Source organism: Capricornis sumatraensis, chromosome 8 (assembly GCF_032405125.1).
Source record: "Capricornis sumatraensis isolate serow.1 chromosome 8, serow.2, whole genome shotgun sequence".
Classification (NCBI taxonomy): Eukaryota; Metazoa; Chordata; class Mammalia; order Artiodactyla; family Bovidae; genus Capricornis; species Capricornis sumatraensis.
Genome location: NC_091076.1, coordinates 76,818,949 through 76,840,839, shown reverse-complemented (window position 1 = coordinate 76,840,839; position 21,891 = coordinate 76,818,949). Strand labels below are relative to the sequence as shown.

Genomic DNA, 21,891 nt, shown 5'->3' with positions numbered 1-21,891 from the left:
GATGCTGATGGGGTGAAGAGGTGGCCGGGTGGGGCTAGCACAGAACAGCCCAGGGGGGCCGCAGGTGCAGCATTCCGTCATGGCCTTCTGCCTCTGCCCTCCCAGTGGATTTCGGGGTGAGCGCACAGCTGGACCGCACCGTGGGCAGGCGGAACACGTTCATCGGGACCCCCTACTGGATGGCCCCCGAGGTCATCGCCTGTGACGAGAACCCTGATGCCACCTACGATTACAGGGTATGGGCAGGGAGGCAGCCAAGGGTAGGAAGTGAGATGGGAGGCAATGGGCAGGTTGGAAATGTTGGGAGCTTGAGCAGGTCGGGGAATGAAATGAAGGCCCAGGGTTGTGGTAGCAGTGAGAGGCTAGGGAAGGGTTTGTGGCCAGGAAAGTACAGATGGGGAGGGTGGGGGAGCTGGAGGACAGTAAGGGTTGGAGCAGAGGAGCCTCGGGAAGGGTATGGACCAGGAAGCAACTCGGGGAAGAGAGGCTGGGGATAGTGGGAGAGGGGAGTTAGTGGTCAGCAGCGTTCACCTGTCCCTCTTTTCATGCCTCCGCAGAGTGACATTTGGTCTCTAGGAATCACAGCCATCGAGATGGCCGAGGGAGCCCCCCGTAAGTGCAGGGTTTGGGAGCAAAGGGAGGGCCCAGAAGGAGCTGTAGGGAGGAGGTGGGGTCATGGCAGGCCGGTGAGACCAGCTGATGGTGCCTCTTCTGTGTTCCAGCTCTGTGTGACATGCACCCCATGCGAGCCCTCTTCCTCATCCCCCGGAACCCACCACCCAGGCTCAAGTCCAAGAAATGGTAGGTCTCGGGGGATTGGTGTTTAGCAAGGAGGCCCCCCCAAACAAGGCCTCCACCTTACCCCCTACCCCCAGGCCTGGGTCTGCACTGCAGAAGAAGGGGTGGGTAGGGGGTGCGTGGTGTGGGGGACATGGGAAGATGGGAGGGAAGTGGGTGACACTTGGATGAACGAATACCCCCTTCTTCCTGGAACCACCCCCTTTCTGACATGAGCCACCATCGTCTCCAGGTCTAAGAAGTTCATTGACTTCATTGACACGTGTCTCATCAAGGCTTACCTGAGCCGCCCACCCACCGAGCAGCTCCTCAAGTTCCCTTTCATCCGTGACCAGCCCACCGAGCGGCAGGTACGCATCCAGCTCAAGGACCACATTGACAGATCCCGGAAGAAGCGAGGCGAGAAAGGTCAGTGGGCGGGGAGGGGGGGAGGGTCTGCCACCCCTGCTCCTATTCACCAGCCCTGGCTCCCCCTCAGGCCCCCTTCCAGGCCCAGCTCTCCCTGTCCAAGGAGATCTTTCCCAAATGTCCAACCCCAGAGGGCTTTTTCCACCTTAGGTGGGGAGGTCTAGAACTGCACATGGGCACGTGTGAATGCGCGGACACCTCCCACCCACATCCCGCCCACCGTGGGATCCTATCCCCATCTCTGTCAAGGCCCAAACCTGGGACCCGCTGTCACCCCCATTGCTCCAAGGAGGCGTGCCATCCAGACAGACCTTCCTGGTTATCCCCATCTAAGGTTTCCCTAGCTCAGGGTGGGGTCTGGGGCACTGGGTGAAGAAACAGCAGTGATCTCCCCCCTGCAGAGGAGACGGAATATGAATACAGCGGCAGCGAAGAGGAGGATGACAGCCACGGAGAGGAAGGGGAGCCAAGGTGGGCCTGGCAGGCGGAGGTGGGGGACCGTCACCGTTCGAGGGACAACAGTGGCTCTTGGCTTGGGGACTCAGCCTGGGGGTGGTGGACACAGACAGGTGGACCCATGGGACGGAGGCCCTGTGTGCTGAGTCGGAACGGAACGAATGCAGGAGCTGGAGGGAACTCAGGGCTGCAGACTGGGGTGTTGAAGGAGTGCGGGCCCAAGGCGGGGCAGAGGGAGGACAGGTCTTCGGTCATCCGGGAGCAACCCGAGGCGACCCGGTCTGGTTTGCAGAAGCACGTGTTTAGGGCTCCCAGAGGGGAGGGTGGCTTCTGACCCCGATACTCCCATGTACCATCTTGCCCAGCTCCATCATGAACGTGCCGGGGGAGTCGACCCTCCGCCGGGAATTCCTCCGGCTCCAGCAGGAGAACAAGAGCAACTCAGAGGCTTTAAAGCAGCAGCAGCAGCAGCTGCAGCAGCAGCAACAGCGAGACCCGGAGGCGCACATCAAACACCTCCTGCACCAGCGCCAGCGGCGCATTGAGGAGCAGAAGGAGGAGCGGCGGCGGGTTGAGGAGGTGTGGGGGCGGGGCACGTCGAGGGGCGGGTCCTTCTGGAAGGGCCTGACCCGACCAGGTCCTGGTGCCACTGCTGGTCTGCTGGTGCGCTTAGGACAACATGAAGAAGAGGGAGCGAGGGGGGCTAGCCTCCCGCCTTCAGACTTGCAGGGAAGGGCTCTGTCCTCTCTGAGGGGCCCCTAAGGCACCCACCAGCCCAGTGTGGGTTGGTGGTACCCTCAGCATCCCTTCAGAGCGGAGTTTTCCAAAAAGCCACTGTCTCCCCTTCCTCGTGTCTGTATGTAAACCTCAGCTCTGGGGTTTGCCTGCTCTGTTTCCCTTCCGACCCGAGGAGGCTGAGGGTCTCTGCTCAAACCCCTCCATGTCCTGGGCACTTGTCCCTCCAGCAGGTGCCCCGTCTGTCGGTAAATAAGATCCCTCGAAAGGCCCTCCTTTTACTTACAGTTGTTGGGGCTTAGATTTGCTTCCTACAAGCTTGTCCAGCGCACTAATTGGAGGTGGATGGCAGAAATTAATTTTAATTAATAGAGAATCTTATTTTTAAGTAGCTGCAGTTTTTTAAATCCCAGTTTAAAAAATACTTTGTATATGTGTATAAAGGTATTTATTTTGCAGGGGGCATGGTGAGGAAGAAGAGACGTTATAGATTGGTTAAAATTTTGCCTTAAATGATGGGGTTTTTGTTGAAATAATTACATGATCCAAAGTTCATGGAGGGCTGAGCTTAATTTAAAAGTTATCTAAGCAGTAGGCTTCCCTGATAGCTCAGTTGATAAAGAATCCACCTGCAATGCAGGAGACCCTGGTTTGATTCCTGGGTCGGGAAGATCCCCTGGAGAAGGGATAGGCTACCCACTCCAGTATTCTGGCCTGGAGAATTCCAGGGACTGTTTAGTCCATGGGGTCACAGAGTTGAACACGACTGAGTGACTTTCAAGCAGCAGGAGATAGGCGGAAGCCTCCACACTGCCTGTGTTCTGCTCCCCAAAGTGGGCCCCTGTCTTCATTGAACGAAAAATAATTTTCAAGAAAGGCTGCTCAAGAGAGCCTAGTACAAATTATTATTAATAAATACGGCTTTCAGGTATCAGAGTAACCAAAATCTGTCTACCAAGGTGTTTCCTGGAGAAGGCCTGATGTATCTTTAGGGCTTGTGCTCTTTCTTTCTTTCCTTCTTTTATTTATTTATTTTTTGGCAGGAAGATTGTGAAAGTTATTAAGTGAATGTGACCTGGGCTACTGATGTTGCCCAGGGTCCCTTACTAAGTCACATTTCTGTGTACGGGCACCTGGTGCCCTCTTGTGGCTGAAGGCTGCCACTGCAGCCCACTCCCTTTGGCCGTTAGGGTTCATTTGAGAGGCTGGTAGCTGGGACATGGGGGACACTGTTGTGGACTCGGTTTTGTCTGTTTGGTGACGGAATGGATAGGGGACGGTTTTATCCAATTAGGCCCCCTCCTCTTGGCAGCTCCCATCCCAAGCCCACAGCCATTTAGACAGCAGCTCCTCCCGAGCCAGGCCCCTGTGGGCTCTGGTGTGAGGGTAGGTAGGTTTGTAGAAGCAAGTTGAAGCCACCCGCTCTCACCACCATCCCCAACGAGATGGAGCCTAGCCCAGGAGGGACAGAAGTGGGCTGAGGTGGGTCCCTGCTTCCGCGTGCAGTGCTGCCCTGGGTCTGCTGTGGTCCTTCAGGCTGCCTGTCCCCTCGCCTGCAGCAACAGCGGCGGGAGCGGGAGCAGCGGAAGCTGCAGGAGAAGGAGCAGCAGCGGCGGCTGGAGGACATGCAGGCTCTGCGGCGGGAGGAGGAGCGGCGGCAGGCGGAGCGCGAGCAGGTACAGCGCCCCCAGTGCACACCGGACTCACCCCTTCCCACCCTGGCCTCCCCTCCTGCTCCTGCCGCCTGCCTGCCCTGCTCCCCAGGCCCCTTCCCCTTCTCTCCCTCCCCTGGAATTCCTCCTATCTTTTCCAGCTTCACTCTCTCTCTCTGTTTTCTCCCACCCCTCAACCCCCCACCCCGGCTCCCTGCCCTCCTCCTGTCTCTGTGCCTTCATTCCCCATCTCTTTGCCTCCCACCCTGACTCCTGCCCCCTGCACCTTCCCTCATGGGGCCTCCGCCCCGGTGTGCCCCTCATTCCCTGCCTCCGTGGGGCTCATCCCACCCTGGCCTCTCTCTTACTCTCCCCCACCCCCCACCTCGGCCTCCTCCTCATCCTCACCCCGCTGACCCCATCCTCCAACTCCTTCGCCGCCGCTGCTGCCCCCCACCCCCCCGCCTCTCCCTCTCTCCCTGCCCTCTGCCCCCCACCCCGCCCCCCAGGAGTATATCCGTCACAGGCTAGAGGAGGAGCAGCGACAGCTCGAGATCCTTCAGCAACAGCTGCTCCAGGAACAGGCCCTGCTGCTGGTAATGGGGTCCCCAGCTTCCCCTGGGAAGACACGCATTCAGAGCATCTCCGCCGCAGTGGGACGGGAGCACTTCAGGGGAAGGGGTCACCCGGGCATCAAGGGAAGAGACCTCTCCTCTCTAGGCAGTCGGAAGAGAGCAAGGGCGTGCCTGCTCTGGCTTCCAGGGTCCACCCTGCTGAGCCCTCTCTCCCTACACTTGGGCCCAGGAATACAAGCGGAAGCAGCTGGAGGAGCAACGGCAGTCCGAGCGCCTGCAGAGGCAGCTGCAGCAGGAGCATGCCTACCTCAAGTCCCTGCAGCAGCAGCAGCAGCAGCAGCAGCAGCTTCAGAAACAGCAGCAGATCCTGCCCGGGGACCGGAAGCCCCTGTATCACTACGGTCGGGGCGTCAACCCTGCCGACAAGCCAGCCTGGGCCCGAGAGGTACTCAGCGCCTCCTGTGCTGTCTTTAAGACTCCATCATTTCACGCGGGAGGCCCTGGGGAGGGCAAAGGGCAGGCAGTGCGTCTGGGCGGTGCTGGAGAGGTTGGGACATGACTTGAGAACAGGACAGAAGCCGTCCTGCTTGGCGTCCTGTCGCCTCACAGGTGGAAGAGAGAACAAGGATGAACAAACAGCAGAACTCTCCCTTGGCCAAGAGCAAGCCAGGCAGCGCAGGGCCTGAGCCCCCCGTCCCCCAGGCCTCCCCCGGGCCCCCAGGACCCCTTTCCCAAACTCCTCCTATGCAGAGGCCGGTAGAGCCCCAGGAGGGACCGCACAAGGTGAGTCTCTCCCTGTTCCTGTCTTCACACACAGATTTGGGGGTGGGGGGGTGCCTTGTGTGTACACATACATGCACATGCCCAGAGCCAGGGGGCACAGACCTCAGGACTTGCGGGCAGAGACAGGCACATGTCTGTCTCTCTGTCTTACCTGTTCTTGGGCTTCAGGAGCCCCTTTCGATGGATAGTTGGAACTCAGAGGCTTGTCCTGCCCCTTCCTCCCTGCCCAGGCCCCAGCTCCCAGGTGGGGGCGTGCCACAGAGCAGGCGGCCCACCCTCCCTGGTCTCTCCCCGCAGAGCCTGGTGGCACACCGGGTCCCACTGAAGCCATATGCAGCGCCTGTACCCCGCTCCCAGTCCCTGCAGGACCAACCCACCCGAAACCTGGCTGCCTTCCCCGCCTCCCACGACCCCGACCCCGCCGTGCCCGCACCCACCGCCACGCCGAGTGCCCGAGGAGCTGTCATCCGGCAGAACTCAGACCCCACTTCCGAAGGGCCTGGCCCCAGCCCGAACCCCCCAGCCTGGGTCCGGCCTGATAATGAGGCCCCTCCAAAGGTAAGGGCAGCCTTGCAGAGCCGGAAGAGGGCAGAGAAATTGGGGGGATAGAGTGGGAGTGGTCAGCAGGCAAGGTGGACGCAAGCTTGGGTGTCTGGAGGGAATGGAAGGGTAAGGAGTCCGGCCTGGCCGATCCCGCAGGGGTCACCCTGATGTCTGGTAGGCAGGCCGGCATGCGAGTGTGTCCAGGTGATTCCATGGTGTGTGTGGGAGCAGAAGAGGCCCCCGGGGTTCAGGGAGCACCAGGGACAGACTTGCTGGCCAGATCCCAGCTCTGCTGTCTCCCCCGCTCATGAACCTTGGACAGAGATCATCAGCTTCCCCAACCTAGGTCTGCTTCTCCATCACGGTGGGGGGCGCCCCTTCCAGGGTCTCTAAGAGGGGCCTGGTGTCTGCCGTGCCGTCACGGAGCCCTGACCCCTTCCTTCCCTCCTCAGGTGCCTCAGAGGACCTCATCAATCGCCACTGCCCTTAACACCAGTGGGGCCGGAGGGTCCCGGCCAGCGCAGGCGGTCCGTGCTAGGTAACACCTGGCTGGGGGCGGGTGGCAGCCTAGGGCTCGGGGCGGGCGGCAGAGGGCAGTGTGCCAGGTTGCCCACTTAGGGGTGGGCGAGCCCCGCCCCAGTCACCTCAGCCCCCGCCCCGCCCCGCCCCGGCACCCTGTGCTCCCTCCACAGACCTCGCAGCAACTCCGCCTGGCAAATCTATCTGCAAAGGCGGGCAGAGCGGGGCAGCCCCAAGCCTCCAGGGCCCCCCGCTCCGCCCCCCGGCCCGCCCAACGCCTGTAGGTAATGGAGCTGTCCCCCCTGCTCCCTCCCACCTTCACTTCTGCCACCCGTCCCCCCTGGTGACGGCTTCCTCTGCGGTGCAGCTCAGCCTCCCGGGGCGCGGACACCCCCTCGCCCTGACCCTGCCTCCGCCCCTCCCACAGTAACCCCGACCTCAGGAGGAGCGACCCCGGCTGGGAGCGCTCAGACAGCGTCCTCCCGGCCTCTCACGGGCACCTCCCGCAAGCCGGCTCGCTGGAGCGGAACCGGGTGGGAGGTACGTGAGCCCAGCCCCGGGGTCAGTCTCCCCAGGGTGGACCCCACCTTTGGCAGCTCTGGACTGGGCAGCGTCGTTACCAGGCTGGACTTGAGGCCAGACCACCCTACGCCGGTGTCAGTCACCTCCTTTCTCCCCCACCCTGCCACATCTAGCCTCCTCCAAACTGGACAACTCCCCTGTGCTCTCCCCTGGAAACAAAGCCAAGCCCGATGACCACCGCTCGCGGCCAGGCCGGCCCGCAGTAAGTCATCAGGTGGCCCCCTCCCGTCTTCTCATGGTTTGGGACCTGGGGGCCACTGTGGAGCCTCTGGAGCCCCAGAGAGCTGGGCGCCAGGGGCAGGGCCATCATTAGTCTGAGGCTGGAGGGTCTGTGGGCTAACAGGGTGGCCCTTCCCAGTTACTAACCTTTCTTAACCTCTCTCCTGCCTCCTCCTGGCTGCCCTTCTTCCCCCGCGGCCCTTCCCAGAGCTATAAGCGAGCCATTGGTGAGGTTAGTGAGCAGGGCCGCGGGCAGCCCCTCCTGTTCCCTGCCTTTCTCCGGCCTCCGCGGCACCCCTGCCTCCCCGCCTCACGCAGCTCCTCCCCCGCAGGATTTCGTCCTACTGAAAGAGCGGACCCTGGACGAGGCCCCCCGGCCTCCCAAGAAGGCCATGGACTACTCGTCGTCCAGCGAGGAGGTGGAGAGCAGCGAGGATGAGGAAGAGGAGAGCAATGGCGAGCCGTCAGAGGGGAGCAGAGACGCCCCTGGGGCCCGGTATGGGGGCGCCCAGGGCAGGGGCACATCCCTGCCAGAGGCGCCTGAGAGACAGGTGCTGAGGGAGGGGGTGTTGGGTCAAGTTTGAGGGAAAGCAGTTCCCATCCCAGAGCTGCTATGGGGCCTCGGCTGTCATTGCCGGCCGGTTCTTCCTACCCTTCCGTAGAGAACGGGATACAGGCCTGGGGGCTGGTGTGCCCTGCTGTCCTGCACTGTCCTGTGAGATGAGCGCCTCTTCAGGACAGCCAGCGCTCCCCCAGTGTGGGGCGGGAGCTGCTGGGTGCCAGCAGACACTGCAGGTGCCCGTGCCCCGGCTCCCTGTGGCACTCAGGTGGCACTTGGGTGACAGGCAGGCCCCGGAGGGCCTCCTGACCTTCCTGTCTCCATAGCAGCGATGGAGACACAGACAGCGTCAGCACCATGGTGGTCCACGACGTGGAGGAGATAGCCGGGCCCCAGACCCCGTACGGGGGTGGCACCATGGTGGTCCAGCGAGTGAGTACCCCTCCTCTCCCGTTCTGCTCCAGCCTGCCCTGCCCCTCCTCGGCCCCAGCACTGGCCCCCTTCCCTTTGTTCCTTTAGACCCCCGAGGAGGAGCGCAGCCTGCTGCACGCCGACAGCAATGGCTACACAAACCTGCCAGATGTGGTCCAGCCCAGCCACTCGCCCACTGAGAGCAGCAAAGGTCAAAGCCCCCCCTTGAAGGATGGAGGCAGTGACGTAAGTGGGTGGAGGTGGCTCCGTGGGGCGAGAGGAGGTCACTGGCCATGGACAGGAGGCCCAGGGGCGCTGGGGCACTGTGGTCGGCAAGGGGGAGCCCTGGGAGCTGGTTGGCCAGGGTGCAACAGGAGGGGTGGACCCAGGTTGGGGTCTGGCATGTTTGCCTCACTGCCACCCTCACCCCACAGTACCAGTCTCGTGGGCTGGTAAAAGCACCCGGCAAGAGCTCGTTTACGATGTTTGTGGACCTGGGGATCTACCAGCCCGGAGGCAGTGGGGACACCATTCCCATTACAGGTGAGACAGGAGGCCTGGGGAGGGGTCGGGTGGCCTCTAATGACAGGCTTCACTGAGTGCTCACAGCCTCCCCTGTGGCCCGCACCTGCCCTGGCTCGAAGGCAGTAAGGGTTTCTGGGGCCGCATTGACTCAAGGCGGGGCAGAATGCTCAGAGGTGACCCAGGGACCTGCATGAGGGAGCGAGGGCTTTGCCAGGCCTTCTGGCCCTGTGTAGACTCCTCCAGGCACCTGGTCCATTCCCTAGTCTTTCCCTTTGGTTTGGAGTATCCTGGAGCGTGGGATACAGTGAGACAGAGTGACAGGACTCAGCCCACTCCCTTCTCCTCTCCTCCTCCCGCAGCCCTGGTGGGTGGAGAGGGCAGTCGGCTCGATCAGCTACAGTACGACGTGAGGAAAGGCTCTGTGGTCAACGTGAACCCCACCAACACCCGGGCCCACAGCGAAACCCCCGAGATTCGGAAGTACAAGAAGCGGTTCAATTCCGAGATCCTCTGTGCAGCCCTTTGGGGTAAGCCAGGGTGGGGAAGGAAAAGAGGGGCCTGGTGTGCCCCCGTGCTCCTGGTCAGGCGAGGGCCTGGCTCTGCCTCTCATCTGCCCAAGGGCTCCTCTTGCAGGGGTCAACCTGCTGGTGGGCACGGAGAACGGGCTGATGCTGCTGGACCGCAGCGGGCAGGGCAAGGTGTATGGACTCATCGGGCGGCGGCGCTTCCAGCAGATGGACGTGCTGGAGGGACTCAACTTGCTCATCACCATCTCAGGTTGGGGGGAGGCGGTGGCCAGGAGGAGGGCTAAGTGCCTGAGGGGAGGGCTGCCCCAGGACAGGAACTGGAAGATGGGGCCCCCACTTTCTCACCCCTCGAGGTCCACACGGGATGGTGGGGAAGTGGAAGCTGGGCCTCCAGCGAGGGTTCTCTGTTCCTCAGGGAAAAGGAACAAACTGCGGGTGTATTACCTGTCCTGGCTCCGGAACAAGATTCTGCACAATGATCCGGAAGTGGAGAAGAAGCAAGGCTGGACCACTGTGGGGGACATGGAGGGCTGCGGGCACTACCGCGTGGGTGAGGAGGTCACAACACAGCGGCAGGGCACATTTGTTTATGAGAAGAGAGAAAGAGACGGGGTCCTGGGCTGAGAGCCTTGAAGGCCAGAGATGGGGGGGCCTGCAGTTGGGGATGTAGACAGACCCGGGGGAGGGGCTGCAGCCCAAGCAGGGAAGCGCCTGCATCCCCCCTTTTCCTGCCCCTAGTGAAATACGAACGCATCAAGTTCCTGGTCATCGCCCTGAAGAACTCTGTGGAGGTGTATGCCTGGGCCCCCAAACCTTACCACAAATTCATGGCTTTCAAGGTAACCCAAGCCTCAACTTCCATCACTGGTCCAAGGTCTGGCTCCTCTGCCCACATCCCCTGAGCCCTTTCTCCCCCCCCCCAGTCCTTTGCTGACCTCCCGCACCGCCCTCTACTGGTGGACCTGACCGTAGAGGAGGGCCAGCGGCTCAAGGTCATCTATGGCTCCAGCGCCGGCTTCCACGCTGTGGATGTGGACTCGGGGAACAGCTACGACATCTACATCCCTGTGCATGTAAGCTTGGCAGGGCTGCGGGCAGAGTGGGGCCCCCAGCTTGGGCCGAGCCTTGGGGCCTCCCACCCTCTTTCTCCTCCCCAGATCCAGAGCCAGATCACGCCCCACGCCATCATCTTCCTCCCCAACACGGACGGCATGGAGATGCTGCTGTGCTACGAGGATGAGGGCGTCTATGTCAACACGTACGGCCGGATCATCAAGGACGTGGTGCTGCAGTGGGGAGAGATGCCCACCTCTGTGGGTGAGTGAGGGGCCTGCCCCCCTGGCCTGTGTCTTCAAGCCAGCCGGGCTGTAGCCCACTTATCACCCCTCTCTGCTCCCCACCCAGCCTACATCTGCTCCAACCAGATCATGGGCTGGGGAGAGAAAGCCATTGAGATCCGCTCTGTGGAGACAGGCCACCTGGATGGGGTCTTCATGCACAAACGAGCCCAGAGGCTCAAGTTCCTGTGTGAGCGGAATGACAAGGTGGGAATGATAAGCTGCCCAGGCTCCTGCACAGTGTGGGCCCCATCCCCACCCCTACCTGGGCCTGGGCAGAGCTGGGGGAGGGGTGGTTATAGGTCTTCCTGAGAGGCAGCCTGCCCTTCCCCCACCTTCAGTCTCTAAGAAGTCTGGGCTCCTTCATGCCACATGTTCCTGCCTTTTGGAAGGGAATGGGGGCACTCTGCGGGACTAAATCCTGCAGTTTCTCCCTTCTCCCAGTTAACTGAGGCACCTCCACCTTGGCTGCCCCACTCACCCTGGTGACTTCTTCTCCTCCCCACCCAGGTATTTTTCGCCTCGGTCCGCTCCGGGGGCAGCAGCCAAGTTTACTTCATGACCTTGAACCGTAACTGCATCATGAACTGGTGACGGGGCCCTGGGCTGGGCTGGCCTCTGTGGACCAGCTCACCCCCCACAGCCAGACTCCCCGGGCCGCCCTTCTCTTCCCTCCCTGGGCTTTTGCTTTTACTGGTTTGATTCACTGGAGCCTGCTGGGAACGTGACTTCTGACCCCTGATGCTTTTGTGATCACGTGACCATCCTCTTCCCCAACATTTTCCCTCCCCTAAACTGTGCCTGTCCCAACTTCCAGGGAGAGGCACAGCTTCCCCTTACCAGGAACTGAGTGGGCCTAGCCCCACCCCCCTTTCTCCACTTACAAGGAGAGTGCTTGGGGCTTGGACCCCATACCCCACTGCTGCTGACTTGGCAGGGCCCTGGGCCCCATCATTTGCACGTCAGGGGAGCCGGCTCCCCCCTTGAATGTACCAGACCCTGGGGGGGGTCACTGGGCCCTAGGTTTTAGGGGGGTCACCAGCCACTCCAGGGGCAGGGACCATTTCCTCATTTTCTGAAAGCACTTTAATGATTACCCTCCCCCCAAACCCCAGGGAATGGAGGGGAGAATCCCGCCAGCCAAAACATTTACCCCTTTACAATCCCCATCTCTTCTAGCCTCTGCCCTTCCCCGGTGGAGGGGGGAGCAGGGAGCTCTCACCCTCTCCCCCCCTTGCTTGCATCTGTATATAGTGTGAGCAGCAAGTAGCCCGCCCCCTCCCTCCTCAATGTAGTGGCCTTGGAGATCTCGTTTGTTAATAAAGACAATTCAACCAGCTCCTACCACTTCAGGACCTAGGTTACTCTGTTTTCTCTCATCATCCCGGGTTCTAGCCAGGGCCCACCAACATGGCTGGGATGAAGGGGGTGGGAATCTGCAGTCCCTGAGTCTTAGTGGAGAGGGGGTGGATGGGCAGTGCTGGGCTAAGAGAACCTACAAGAAACAACTAAGGGAAGGCCCAGGCATCCTCAGCCTTAAACCTGTGGACCTTGAGCTGGGACCATTTGGTTCCTACCCACTCCTGCCTGGCCAGACCACAGAGGTGCCTGGCTTCAGCTTCTCGATGTGCAAGTGTTGCAAACGGGTCTCTCCTGTTTAGCCTCTGAGAGGCTCACAGGGCTAGAGGATCACATGGGACTGGGGCCCAAGAAAAACTGGGAGGGCAGGAAGACTGAAGTGAGAGTGTTTCTTGCTTTCTGGAGGGTTGACATGCGGGAGACTGCCTGCACCATCTGCAGCACTTTCTGATGCCAGCCAGGTGGCCAAACCCACACATGTGCACACAATGACTCCTTGTGAAGTTGAATACAGATTTATCATTGGCAGTGGGAAAGGATAGTAATAAAGCAGTGGTAGCAAGGTGTTTTTCAAATATCCTCCTGGAGACGGGTGGGAATTCTTGGTGTGGCTGTGGCCTCAGGTCTACATACACGGCGGGTAGGGCAGCGGGGGCACTCTGTTGAAGTAGGCCCCGAGGAAGATGAGGCTGGAGCCCACGAGGAAGAGCACCAGAGCGGCCCAGAAGCAGATGCTGTCAAGGGCCTTCCCCATGCGCACCCAATCGGACACCTCCTGGGGAAGGGGTGGGCACAAATTGAGTCCCTAAAAGCTGCAGGAGCCAGCTGCGCAAGAGTCTGGGATGGCGAGGCCCCCCAGCGCTCCACCCCACCTCGGTGCTCCGGCCCCACCTCGCCAGTGGCTTCCTGGTCCCGCGTGCTTGAAGCCACGAAGTTCACGGCATCCACACAGCAGCGGATCTCGGGGGCGGCAGCGCCCAGGTTCTGGCAGAGGGTAGCTGGTGGGGGCGACCCGGGGTGGGTGATCAAGAGCCTCGCCCTTGAAGGCGCCCCCCTTGGCCCCCTCGGGCTAGTCCGCTCACCGGTCCAGGTTCCGTGCCGGTGCCTCTGCTGCTCAAATACGAGTTCGCTCCGCGGCTTTTTCAGTATCAGCTCCTCCGCGCGGAGCAGGAGGCCCAGGGACGACGCCCGCCTTGGGGGCGAGGCAGCCTGGGGGATCTCAGGGGGCGCGCTGGAGCCCAGGAGCTGAGGCAGCAGCTCCAGCAACACCTGGGGTGGGCGGGGCGGGGCGAGGTTAGCTTGAAGCCCCACCTCCTGCCCCAAGCCCATCCACCCGGTGCTTACGTGGCGCAGCCGAGGGGACATGGCGTGAGTGGTGGGCGTCCGCAATGACACGTTGAGCACGATGACGCAATTCATGACAATGAGTGTGGCAACCACCATGACGAAAATGAGGTACCTGAGGAGCCCAGAGTTCGTGATGTCACAGCCTCCCCGCTGCCCACGAGCCACGGAGAGGCCACTAGTCCTCTGACCTCACAAACGCACCTCTCCGCAGGCATAGAGCAGCTCCTCATGGCGGGGCCAGACGGTCCGCCCCCCGGCCCGGTCTTTCCCCCTGCCCTCGCACGGCCAGTGGCAACCATGAAGGGGACCCCCAGTTCCCTGGAAACCCTGCTGTGGGTCTACCACTTCCACAGCTCCACGGAGGTGCGCCTACACGGATACCCGTAAGGGCTGCACCTGGAGACGCTCTGGGAAGGTTTCCAGCGCCCCCCCCCCCCCCGCGGTGACCTCTGCCCTATGTCCCGATGACCCCGCTGCCCCTGTGCCTTTCCAGGTGGCCCTCCAGCCCCCGCTTCTGTCTTCCCTGGAGCTCCTTGCGGCCGCAGCCCATGAATATCTGGAGCAGAGGTTCAGAGAACCGAAGTCCTTGGAGCCTCGAGAGCCGGAGAACCCGCCTGCCCGGAAGCCCACCCTGGGGCTAGTGCTAAGAGAAGCCGCGGCCAGCGTAGTGAACTTCGGGGCCACCTTGTTAGAGGTGGGGCGCCGGGGGCGGGGTGCAGAGGAGGGAGTCGGGGAAGGGGATCGAGGATCAGAGACCTCTGCATTCCCACCAACTTCTGTATCCCCTCTACAGATCTCAGCCCTGTGGGTGCAGCAGGAGCTACGGCGACTAGACGGCGGCCCTGGTCCGGGCCCAGACGCTGGGGATCCGGGTGGAGCCTTGGCCCGGGTAGCTCAGGCTGCGGGGCAGGGGGCTCTGCAAGTGGGGGCTGCAGCAGGCGCGAGCGCCCGGCTCCTGCTCCAGGGGGCCTGGCTGTGCCTGTGTGGACGAGATCTACAGGGGTCCGCCTCATTCCTGCAACAGTGGCAACGCCAGCTGGACCTCGGAACCCCTGGGGAACCGGTGAGTTCAAGATGAGGGAAGAGTTGGGGGCCAGAGGCGTCCCGGCTGGGTGGCACTGAGCCGGCCCACCCCCAGCAGAGATACTCCGGAGACCTCAAGTTGGCGTCCAGCAGCACTGCAGAGGACGGGGGACCGAAGAACCCACTACGATCCCAGCCCTGCCCCACGTCCAAATAAAGTCCAGGTGGGGACCATATAGTTAAGGCTCCTCGGAGTCCTTAGGTATTGGCCCTGCCCTCTCCACTGAGACCCCCTGGCCCCGCCCTTCACGCTAGCCACGCCCCGCGTAGCCACTGCCTGGATCCTCTCCGCCCCTCACCTGCCCAACAGCGGCACGCTCAGAGATGTCTCTGGGGTTTTCTGGGCAATCAGGAACAAGAAGACGGTCTGGGCGAGCAGGACGTTGATGGAAACGGTGCATTTCTGGCCGCCGGCTGGAGGGAGTGCCTGGTGAGGACAGGCCCCGCCCCCCAGGAGGGGGCCCGGGTTTGGGGTCTAGGCGACTCCATACCCTGCGCGGGCAGGAAGTAGGCGAGCAGCACCAGGCCCGAGATGAGAACGCAGGGCACGATGATGTTAATAACGTAGAATAGCGGCTTCCGACGAATAATGAGCGAGTAGATGACGTCAGTTTCCCCTGGGCCACCCGGAGAGTCACCGTCGTGGCGGCGGATCACCCCGGGGCAGAAGTCGATGGCCCACTCGCCGTTCTCTGCGGGACGGGAGGCGCCGTCAGCTGGCTCTCGGGGAATGTGGCGCCCTCCTCTGCTCTCCGTCCCCACATCTGACGGTGGGGGGGCCTGCAGTTCCAGGCGAGGAGAGGATGAAAGCCATCTGGGCCAGGGCAGGTGGACTGGTAATTGGGTCAGAAAGGGGCGTTCCCAGGGAGCTTACGGAACCACCACAAGGGAGGAAGGAGTACTAGGCCGACAATCAAGAATGATTTCAGGGAAGGCTCAAGTTAAAGCAGGGCTGTCTAAGTTAGTCCCAGCATCGAGGGCCCAGGGCAACCCCACTGTGCAAGTCCCCTCTCGGGACACGTCTAGAAGCGGGTTTTTCAGAGCAGGAGGGGAGCCTAACCAGTATAGGCCTCAGTGTCGATATCGATCTTGCTGATGGTCTCTCCCTCGTCGTCCACCGCAAAGACAAACTCCACCTCTTCGGCATTGTACGTCTGGGAGCTGCAGAGCCAGGATCCGGACCCCGACCCCAGAGGCTGGGACCCGGGGCTCAGGCCCCGCGCTGAAAGCTGGGTTCTGGCAGGGGAATCACGCTCCACCCGATCACCCAGGCCCCGCCTCCAAGCCTGGGTTTCCACCCCTACTTCTCATCCGCTAGAGCGCGCTATCTCCTTCTAATGCCTAGCCCCACCTCCAGCACAAAGCCCCGCCCCGGGTTAGAGGTCTCCCCGCCCCTGCGCACCTGGCCCCACCCCTTAATCCCTCAATTGTCCGGGCCTGCGAACAAGTCTTCCCACCGGAAAACGAGCGAGCAGTTCTGCCAGTCGAAAGGGAAGTAGGTGACCTCCACGGCACAGGTGCTGCGGTAGATGGCCGGGGGCAACCAGCTCACGTAGCCGCCCTCGGAGACCAGCACATTGGCCTCGTAGGCCACCCCGAACTGGCCGTCGATACTGTGGGCTCCAGGAAACCGAGAGTTGGCCCAGATCTGCGGCTCCCACACCCCCCAAGCAACACCCCTGCCCCAACCAGGTCCAGCCCAGCCCCCACCCCTCCCCAGACCTCGGCTTCGCTCCAGTCTGGCTCGGTCCTCACTTGTTTTCCAGCACAATCTCTGGCAGCCAAACGAGTTCTGAAGGGACCCGCAGGGTTTCTACGCCCCCAAAGTCGCCCTTGCTGTAGTTGAGTCGATAATCTTGCCAGTCCTAGGGGCGGGGGAGGGGACGGAAGGACGTGTGCCGCGCTGCCTGTGAGGTGTTTGGGAGAAAAGGGTCCCCTAGATCTCACGCTGTTCCCCAGCCTCGACTCACGATTCCAATCCAGACGCTGGTGGTGAGGGTCTCTTCTTTCTCGTTCTGTGGGTGGGAGATGAAGATGATGGGGGAGAGCTTTCGGAGAGAGTTGAGAGCTTGGGGCCAGAAGTGGGATTTTAGGCTCCGAGATGGCGTGTACCGGTGCGGGTATCTTACCAGGGAGATGAGATTGGTCAGGGTGACTTTGAGGGAGATGGTGACAGTGTCCTCGGGCTCCTGCACTGGCCGGCGTCCTGGGTCATAGTTGTCGAAGAGGAAGTGGTAAAGGCGCAGCTCCTCATTCTTCCCCTCACCTCTGCCTGGGGATGGGGCGAAGCAGCAGGGTCAGGACAGGGAGAGGCTGAGGAGCCGCCCTGCTCTGCCTCCGGGTCTACAGGTCTCTGCTTCTCTGTCTCTGAGGCTGTGTATTTTCCCATGTCTGCCTCCCGAACTAGTGATACTGTGCCTGGGGACCAAATATGTCTGTCTACATCTCAGTCGGTCTTTGTCCTGTCCCTTTATGTCAGTGTCCTGCGCGTGGGTGTCCCACCTCTTCCCCCGACCCTGGCCCATACCGAGGAGCTGCAAGAGGAGCAGGGCGCAGAGCAGAGCCCCTGCCATTTCGCTGTCTGGTCCCCCAGGTTATTCTGAGCTTTGGCAGGCTCCGAAGAGGGCAGGCCAGGGTGCATGAGTGAGGGGGAGGAGGGTGTTAGTTCCGGGCTCTGACTACCCCTACTGCAGCCAGGGACATCTTGGCTGCTTCCAGAGGCAGCTGCCCCATCCTGAGTTCCCTGCCCCCACCCCATCCCAGCCTTCTCTGCCTGGGCTTCGGCCAGCTGTCCAGCCCCAGCCCCGATCCTCTCATGACTGGAGCAGGCCTGATGCTGGTGGGCAGGTCCTTTAAGAACACCTGGAACCACAGACCTGGCAGAGGGGGTGTGGAAGGTCCTGCTTTCAACACTGCACTAGCATCCTCTGAGTCAGCTGCCCTGCACAGGTGACATCCCTTGCCTGCTACACTCAGCACCACCCATAGCCCAGCCAAGGTCACACAAACGCAGTTTCCACCAGCAGAGTTCGGCAAAAGCAGAGTGTCCATAAAGATCCGGTAATGAGACAGGCAGCCACAGGGGATTAGGCTGCAATAACAAACTCCACATGGCAAAAGAGACGGTGCCACAGTACAGGGCCCACCTCCTCCCAGAGCCAGTCCCAGTGTCTGCCCACCTGCAGCTCTGTCACCTACAGAGATCCCCGTTTTCCATCTCTCTGTTGCCACCTTGTGGCCACATCTGAAAGTTACTGTCTGCCCCACCTCATTCAAAACCCACATTTCAGTCTTATCCTAAATCTCCTTGGACCACCCTAATCAATCACTGGAGATGCTTGTTAAAAATGCAGTTTCCTAGGCTCCATCGCCAAAGAATCCCAGTTTAGTAAGATGACACAGAGGAGGGGCCAGGAATCTGCTTTAAGAAATTTCCCGTGTGTTTCCTTATGGGGTAGGAAGCCTCACACCAGTACAGCAAAGCAGTTGCCATTGCCCTAAACGTATCAAAGAGGACTCCAGGTCAGGCCCAGGTCATGTTACTGAGTCCAAACTCCTGCTGCTTGCCACATGACAGGCCAATAAATCAAAAGACAAGTTGTTGGGCAACTTTATTTGGAAAGCCAGCAGATGGAGCAGACAGTGGACTAGTGTCTCAATGAACTATTTTCTCTAAATCAGAAGTCAGGTTTCTTTTCTATTTAAGTGGTTTTGGGGGGGTGGGACGTGGCCAAGTCCTGGTTCCAGCCACACTCTATAAGGGATGTGTTAATGTCTTCCTTCCTGCAGCCACTTACCTGTGGGCCTGGTCAGGATGTTTCCAGTGAGCTAAACAAAGGTATTTTAGCTTAATGCTCATTACCTAAGAGACAGGGTTCCCAGAGAAGGGCCATTATGTATAATTTAAGCTTACAGGCAATGTTTCTTTAGTGATTAACATAACAGAACACAAAAGGTTCTTCCTTATTACAATTCCCCACAGTCAATGGGGGATAACGTGCAAGGCAAATTGCTCTGCCGGGGAGTGGCATCTGGCCCAAACTGGGTTCCCTGCTGAGTCTTAGCTGTTGATACTAGACCAGGTCCCTGTGCCTCAGGAACTAACAGAGGATTTTCCAGTTGATCCCTATAAGGAAAAGCCCCAGACTCAGGAATTAGAATTGGGGCCAAATAGGAGCAACCGATGGTGGAAGGGGTGTATATAGTGGCATAACAATGCAGCAGCTGGGACAGCCAGCTGGACCAAAGGTTGGAGCAACATTCCCTCACCCTACCCTTGGGTTTCTTTCTTTTTAAAAAAAAATATTTATTTGGCTGCACCGAGTCTTAGTTGGGGCATTTGAACTCTTAGTTGCAGCATGTGGGATTTAGCATCCTGACCAGGGATCGGAGCTTGAGGCCCCTGCATTGGGAGCACAGAGTCTTAGCCACTGAACCACAGGGAAGTCGCACCCTTGGGTTTCTGACATGACTTAGTAACTGAACAACAACGACTGTCTGACATTTTCCCACCTGAATGCAGTAGCACAAGAGCTTGCATATACGAGGGACGGAGTGGGTAGCCTTTCCCTTCTCCAGGGGATCTTCCCGACCCAGGGATCGAACCCAGGTCTCCTGCATTGGCAGGCAAATTCTTTACCACTGAGCCACACAACATAAGAGGATTCCATCATTTTTCCTTGCTTCTTCACAGAATAGCTATGGAGCCATTCAAAAACTGCTGTAAAACCATATAGCAGGTCGTCATCTTTAACAATACAAAGGATGCTTTTTTGTCTTAGCATCAACCAACCAGGCTGAATTCTGGGCAGGGCTTTTGTTGATTTTTAGGAACCAAGTGGAATCTTTCTCTTCGCCCTTTGAATGTCCCATTTTTAGACAAGAATAGACTTTTTCTATTCCTTTCCTCCATTCGACATCAGTAGAAGTTTCAAATATCATAAAACTGATTTGGCTGTAACTGGAGAAATGCTACCAAAACAATATGAAACCAAAAACCTAAAGGGTAAACCAAAAACCCTAAATAAACCCTCAAGTCTGGTCTTGGGGTTTAACAGATACCAATGACACGGGAGACCACATGTGATGTAATTAACAAAGCAAAAACAGCAGTACATGGTACACAGGGTCCCAGGATAACCCTGCATAATGAACCCCTTGAGGAGATCCTAGCAGGTACTGGCGCCATACATTTTCAACTTCTTAGTCATGGTTTCATAGCTGTAATCAGACCACTTATCCAAAATACGCCTCTGAGGACTTTCTTCAGGCATAGTTGAAATATTTCCCTTTTTTTTTTTTGGTCACACTACATGGCTTTCAGGATTTCAGCTCCTCAACAAGGGACTGAACTGGGCCACAGCAGTGAAAGTATCAAATCCTAACCACTAGATCACCATGGAACTCCCCATTCCCCATTTTTCTTCAAGACATAAATACAAGACAGACAAACAGCACACACAAATGTCAGCATCCAAATAAACAAACCAATTCACACAAATTGCATAAAAGTCCATCAACTATGTCCTCTTATCCTCTTTCCAACAGGGTGCCCTACTCAAATGTGCTTCCCAGGTGGCGCTAGTGGTAAAGAGTCCGCCTGCCAATGCAGGAGATGCAAGAGACGAGGGTTCGGTCCCTGGGTCGGGAAGATCCCCTGGAGTAGGAAATGGCAACCCACTCCAGTATTCTTGCCTGAAAAATTCCGTGGACAAGAGGAGCCTATAGTGGGCTCTATAAAGTGGGCTCTACAGTCCATGGTGTCGCTCAGACATGACTGAGCACACACACACACACACGCTCCACTCAAATACAAATTGTCTTATTCTAAAGGAAAGAAGCCCTAAATGGAGAAGAAATAAAATCTCCAGTTGTTACATGGAGTGACTTACCTACTGCATGAGATCTTGATTCCTTGCTCCACCCGCTAAGAACTGGGACAGCCAGAGAAGCTTCAGGGAATTTTAAGGGGAAGATCCTCAGGACGAGTGGTCCGGGCAGCTGCTAGGGCCTTACCCCCAAAATCCCCCAACCAGAGCTGGCTGGCCACAAGCAGCAAGACTGGCTGCTCATACTGCTTTGCCATATAATAGGTCAATAAATCAAGTGACAAGTTGTTGGGGCAAGGAATGGTGGCTTTATTCAGAAAGCCAGCAGCCTGAGAAGATGGCAGACTTGTGTCCTTATGAACCATCTTCCTTGAGTTAGAATTCAGGCTTCTTTTAACACTAAAAGAGGAGGGAGTAAAGCCCTGGTTCTGGCCAGACTCCAGCAGGAATTTCTTCCTGCCTTCAGTCTTTCACAAATGGGTCTGGTCAGGAAGATGCTTCCTCGTGAGCTAAACGAAGGTATTTTAGCTTAGTGTTCATTACCTGGGTGACAAGTGTCCCAGAGATGGGCCATTATGGGTAATTTAAGCTTATAGGCAACATCCCGTTAGTGATTAACTTGTAGAAGAACACAAAGGTTCTGCTCCCTCTTATAGTCACACGAGTAGATTGGCAACGACGCCTGAGACTTACAGTCAGCTTTATTGATCATGGACACCTGTGTTCGTTTTACAGGCCACAGAACCGTTTCACATCTACCATTTTGGGGTCTCCTTTCTCGTCCTGTAAGGTCCTTCAAAACCTTACACTGAGGGTCCACACAGCTTTTCCATTTCCCCACACACCCTTGAAACCTCAGTTCCTCCTGGTAATGCCTTTTCATTGCTCATTTTAGACTTAGTCGCCCAAAAGGATTTCATTGGCACAGCTCACCTCCTTGCACATGGCTGATATGGGTACCGGATCTAAAATCTGCACTGCCGCTCATTCCACAGCCTCTGGACGAAGGCTGGGCCAAGGACTGTTGTGATAAATGCAGCTATTTATTCAAACATTAATAGGCACCTACAGGTTTCCCTGCACAGGGCCAGATGCTCTGGTTAGAGAGATGAATAAGCCACGGCCCCAAGGAGGAGGAAGAGACCTCACAGGTGACAAGCAGAAGCTGTGGGTAGGGTCCCGTGTCACTTAGCTTCTTCGCACTGCAAGAGTCAGATTCACGAGTGAGATCTCCTGTAGGTTTTCACATAGACTGGGACAGCCCAGACGACTGTCAGCACCCAAGGCAGCCCAGGGACTGACCACAGCTGCCTTTGCTCTGGGCTCCTCTCACGCCTGCTTTTTCTATCTCGTACGTCCTCTTCCTACTGTGTAGTCTCTGCTGTCTCATGTCTTCCACCTCATCTCACCCCTGGTCTTGGCCCCACATCAGCCTTGACCTCTCTCCAGAGGCAGCCAATTCAGGCTTTGCTGCCTGATGCCATGAGGCTGTGGGTGCAGGCACAGAAAGGTGCTGGAATGGGCCAAAGATGCCCCCTTTACCCAGGGTGGTGGTGGGCATGGCCACACGACCAGTGCCATCCATCACTTACCAACCCAGCCCACCTCCTACATATCTAGTTACCAGGACACCCTGTCATGAGTC

General features: G+C 58.8%; 3 protein-coding genes across 6 annotated transcripts in view; 2 read left to right on the top strand and 1 right to left on the bottom strand.

The window, feature by feature from the left end:
- Nucleotides 1-11,953, top strand: part of MINK1 (misshapen like kinase 1) — a 46,303-nt gene extending 34,350 nt beyond the window's left edge. The window contains exons 7-32 of one of the 4 annotated variants that reach the window (XM_068978769.1): nucleotides 106-236; nucleotides 558-612; nucleotides 723-801; nucleotides 1,031-1,206; nucleotides 1,608-1,677; nucleotides 2,028-2,241; nucleotides 3,957-4,073; nucleotides 4,854-5,069; nucleotides 5,234-5,407; nucleotides 5,765-5,965; nucleotides 6,403-6,488; nucleotides 6,643-6,753; nucleotides 6,897-7,009; nucleotides 7,165-7,253; nucleotides 7,603-7,766; nucleotides 8,159-8,261; nucleotides 8,349-8,486; nucleotides 8,675-8,783; nucleotides 9,125-9,292; nucleotides 9,399-9,542; nucleotides 9,708-9,842; nucleotides 10,031-10,131; nucleotides 10,216-10,365; nucleotides 10,450-10,609; nucleotides 10,697-10,836; nucleotides 11,140-11,953. In XM_068978769.1, the coding sequence (XP_068834870.1) occupies nucleotides 106-236; nucleotides 558-612; nucleotides 723-801; nucleotides 1,031-1,206; nucleotides 1,608-1,677; nucleotides 2,028-2,241; nucleotides 3,957-4,073; nucleotides 4,854-5,069; nucleotides 5,234-5,407; nucleotides 5,765-5,965; nucleotides 6,403-6,488; nucleotides 6,643-6,753; nucleotides 6,897-7,009; nucleotides 7,165-7,253; nucleotides 7,603-7,766; nucleotides 8,159-8,261; nucleotides 8,349-8,486; nucleotides 8,675-8,783; nucleotides 9,125-9,292; nucleotides 9,399-9,542; nucleotides 9,708-9,842; nucleotides 10,031-10,131; nucleotides 10,216-10,365; nucleotides 10,450-10,609; nucleotides 10,697-10,836; nucleotides 11,140-11,223 (3,428 nt within the window). In that variant the 3' untranslated portion in view covers nucleotides 11,224-11,953. Of the gene's footprint in view, nucleotides 1-105; nucleotides 237-557; nucleotides 613-722; nucleotides 802-1,030; nucleotides 1,207-1,607; nucleotides 1,678-2,027; nucleotides 2,242-3,956; nucleotides 4,074-4,853; nucleotides 5,070-5,233; nucleotides 5,408-5,704; nucleotides 5,966-6,402; nucleotides 6,489-6,642; nucleotides 6,754-6,896; nucleotides 7,010-7,164; nucleotides 7,254-7,602; nucleotides 7,767-8,155; nucleotides 8,262-8,348; nucleotides 8,487-8,674; nucleotides 8,784-9,124; nucleotides 9,293-9,398; nucleotides 9,543-9,707; nucleotides 9,843-10,030; nucleotides 10,132-10,215; nucleotides 10,366-10,449; nucleotides 10,610-10,696; nucleotides 10,837-11,139 lie in introns of all 4 variants that reach the window. The other 3 variants (XM_068978768.1, XM_068978767.1, XM_068978770.1) reach the window with 3 other exon arrangements.
- Nucleotides 11,954-12,527: 574 nt separating this feature from the next.
- CHRNE (cholinergic receptor nicotinic epsilon subunit) lies at nucleotides 12,528-16,991 on the bottom strand. The gene is made up of 12 exons (XM_068976723.1): nucleotides 16,946-16,991; nucleotides 16,548-16,690; nucleotides 16,389-16,433; nucleotides 16,174-16,283; nucleotides 15,876-16,031; nucleotides 15,479-15,579; nucleotides 14,910-15,110; nucleotides 14,718-14,832; nucleotides 13,333-13,447; nucleotides 13,071-13,257; nucleotides 12,880-12,986; nucleotides 12,528-12,763 (listed from the first exon to the last, which is right to left on the bottom strand). Exons 1-12 carry the CDS (start codon nucleotides 16,989-16,991, stop codon nucleotides 12,614-12,616), a joined length of 1,476 nt encoding a protein of 491 aa, XP_068832824.1. The 3' UTR covers nucleotides 12,528-12,613.
- C8H17orf107 (chromosome 8 C17orf107 homolog) lies at nucleotides 13,633-14,413 on the top strand. Its single transcript, XM_068976724.1, has 3 exons — nucleotides 13,633-13,698; nucleotides 13,829-14,029; nucleotides 14,129-14,413. The coding sequence occupies exons 1-3, from the start codon at nucleotides 13,633-13,635 to the stop codon at nucleotides 14,411-14,413; spliced, it is 552 nt and encodes a 183-aa protein (XP_068832825.1).
- Nucleotides 16,992-21,891: the final 4,900 nt, after the last annotated feature.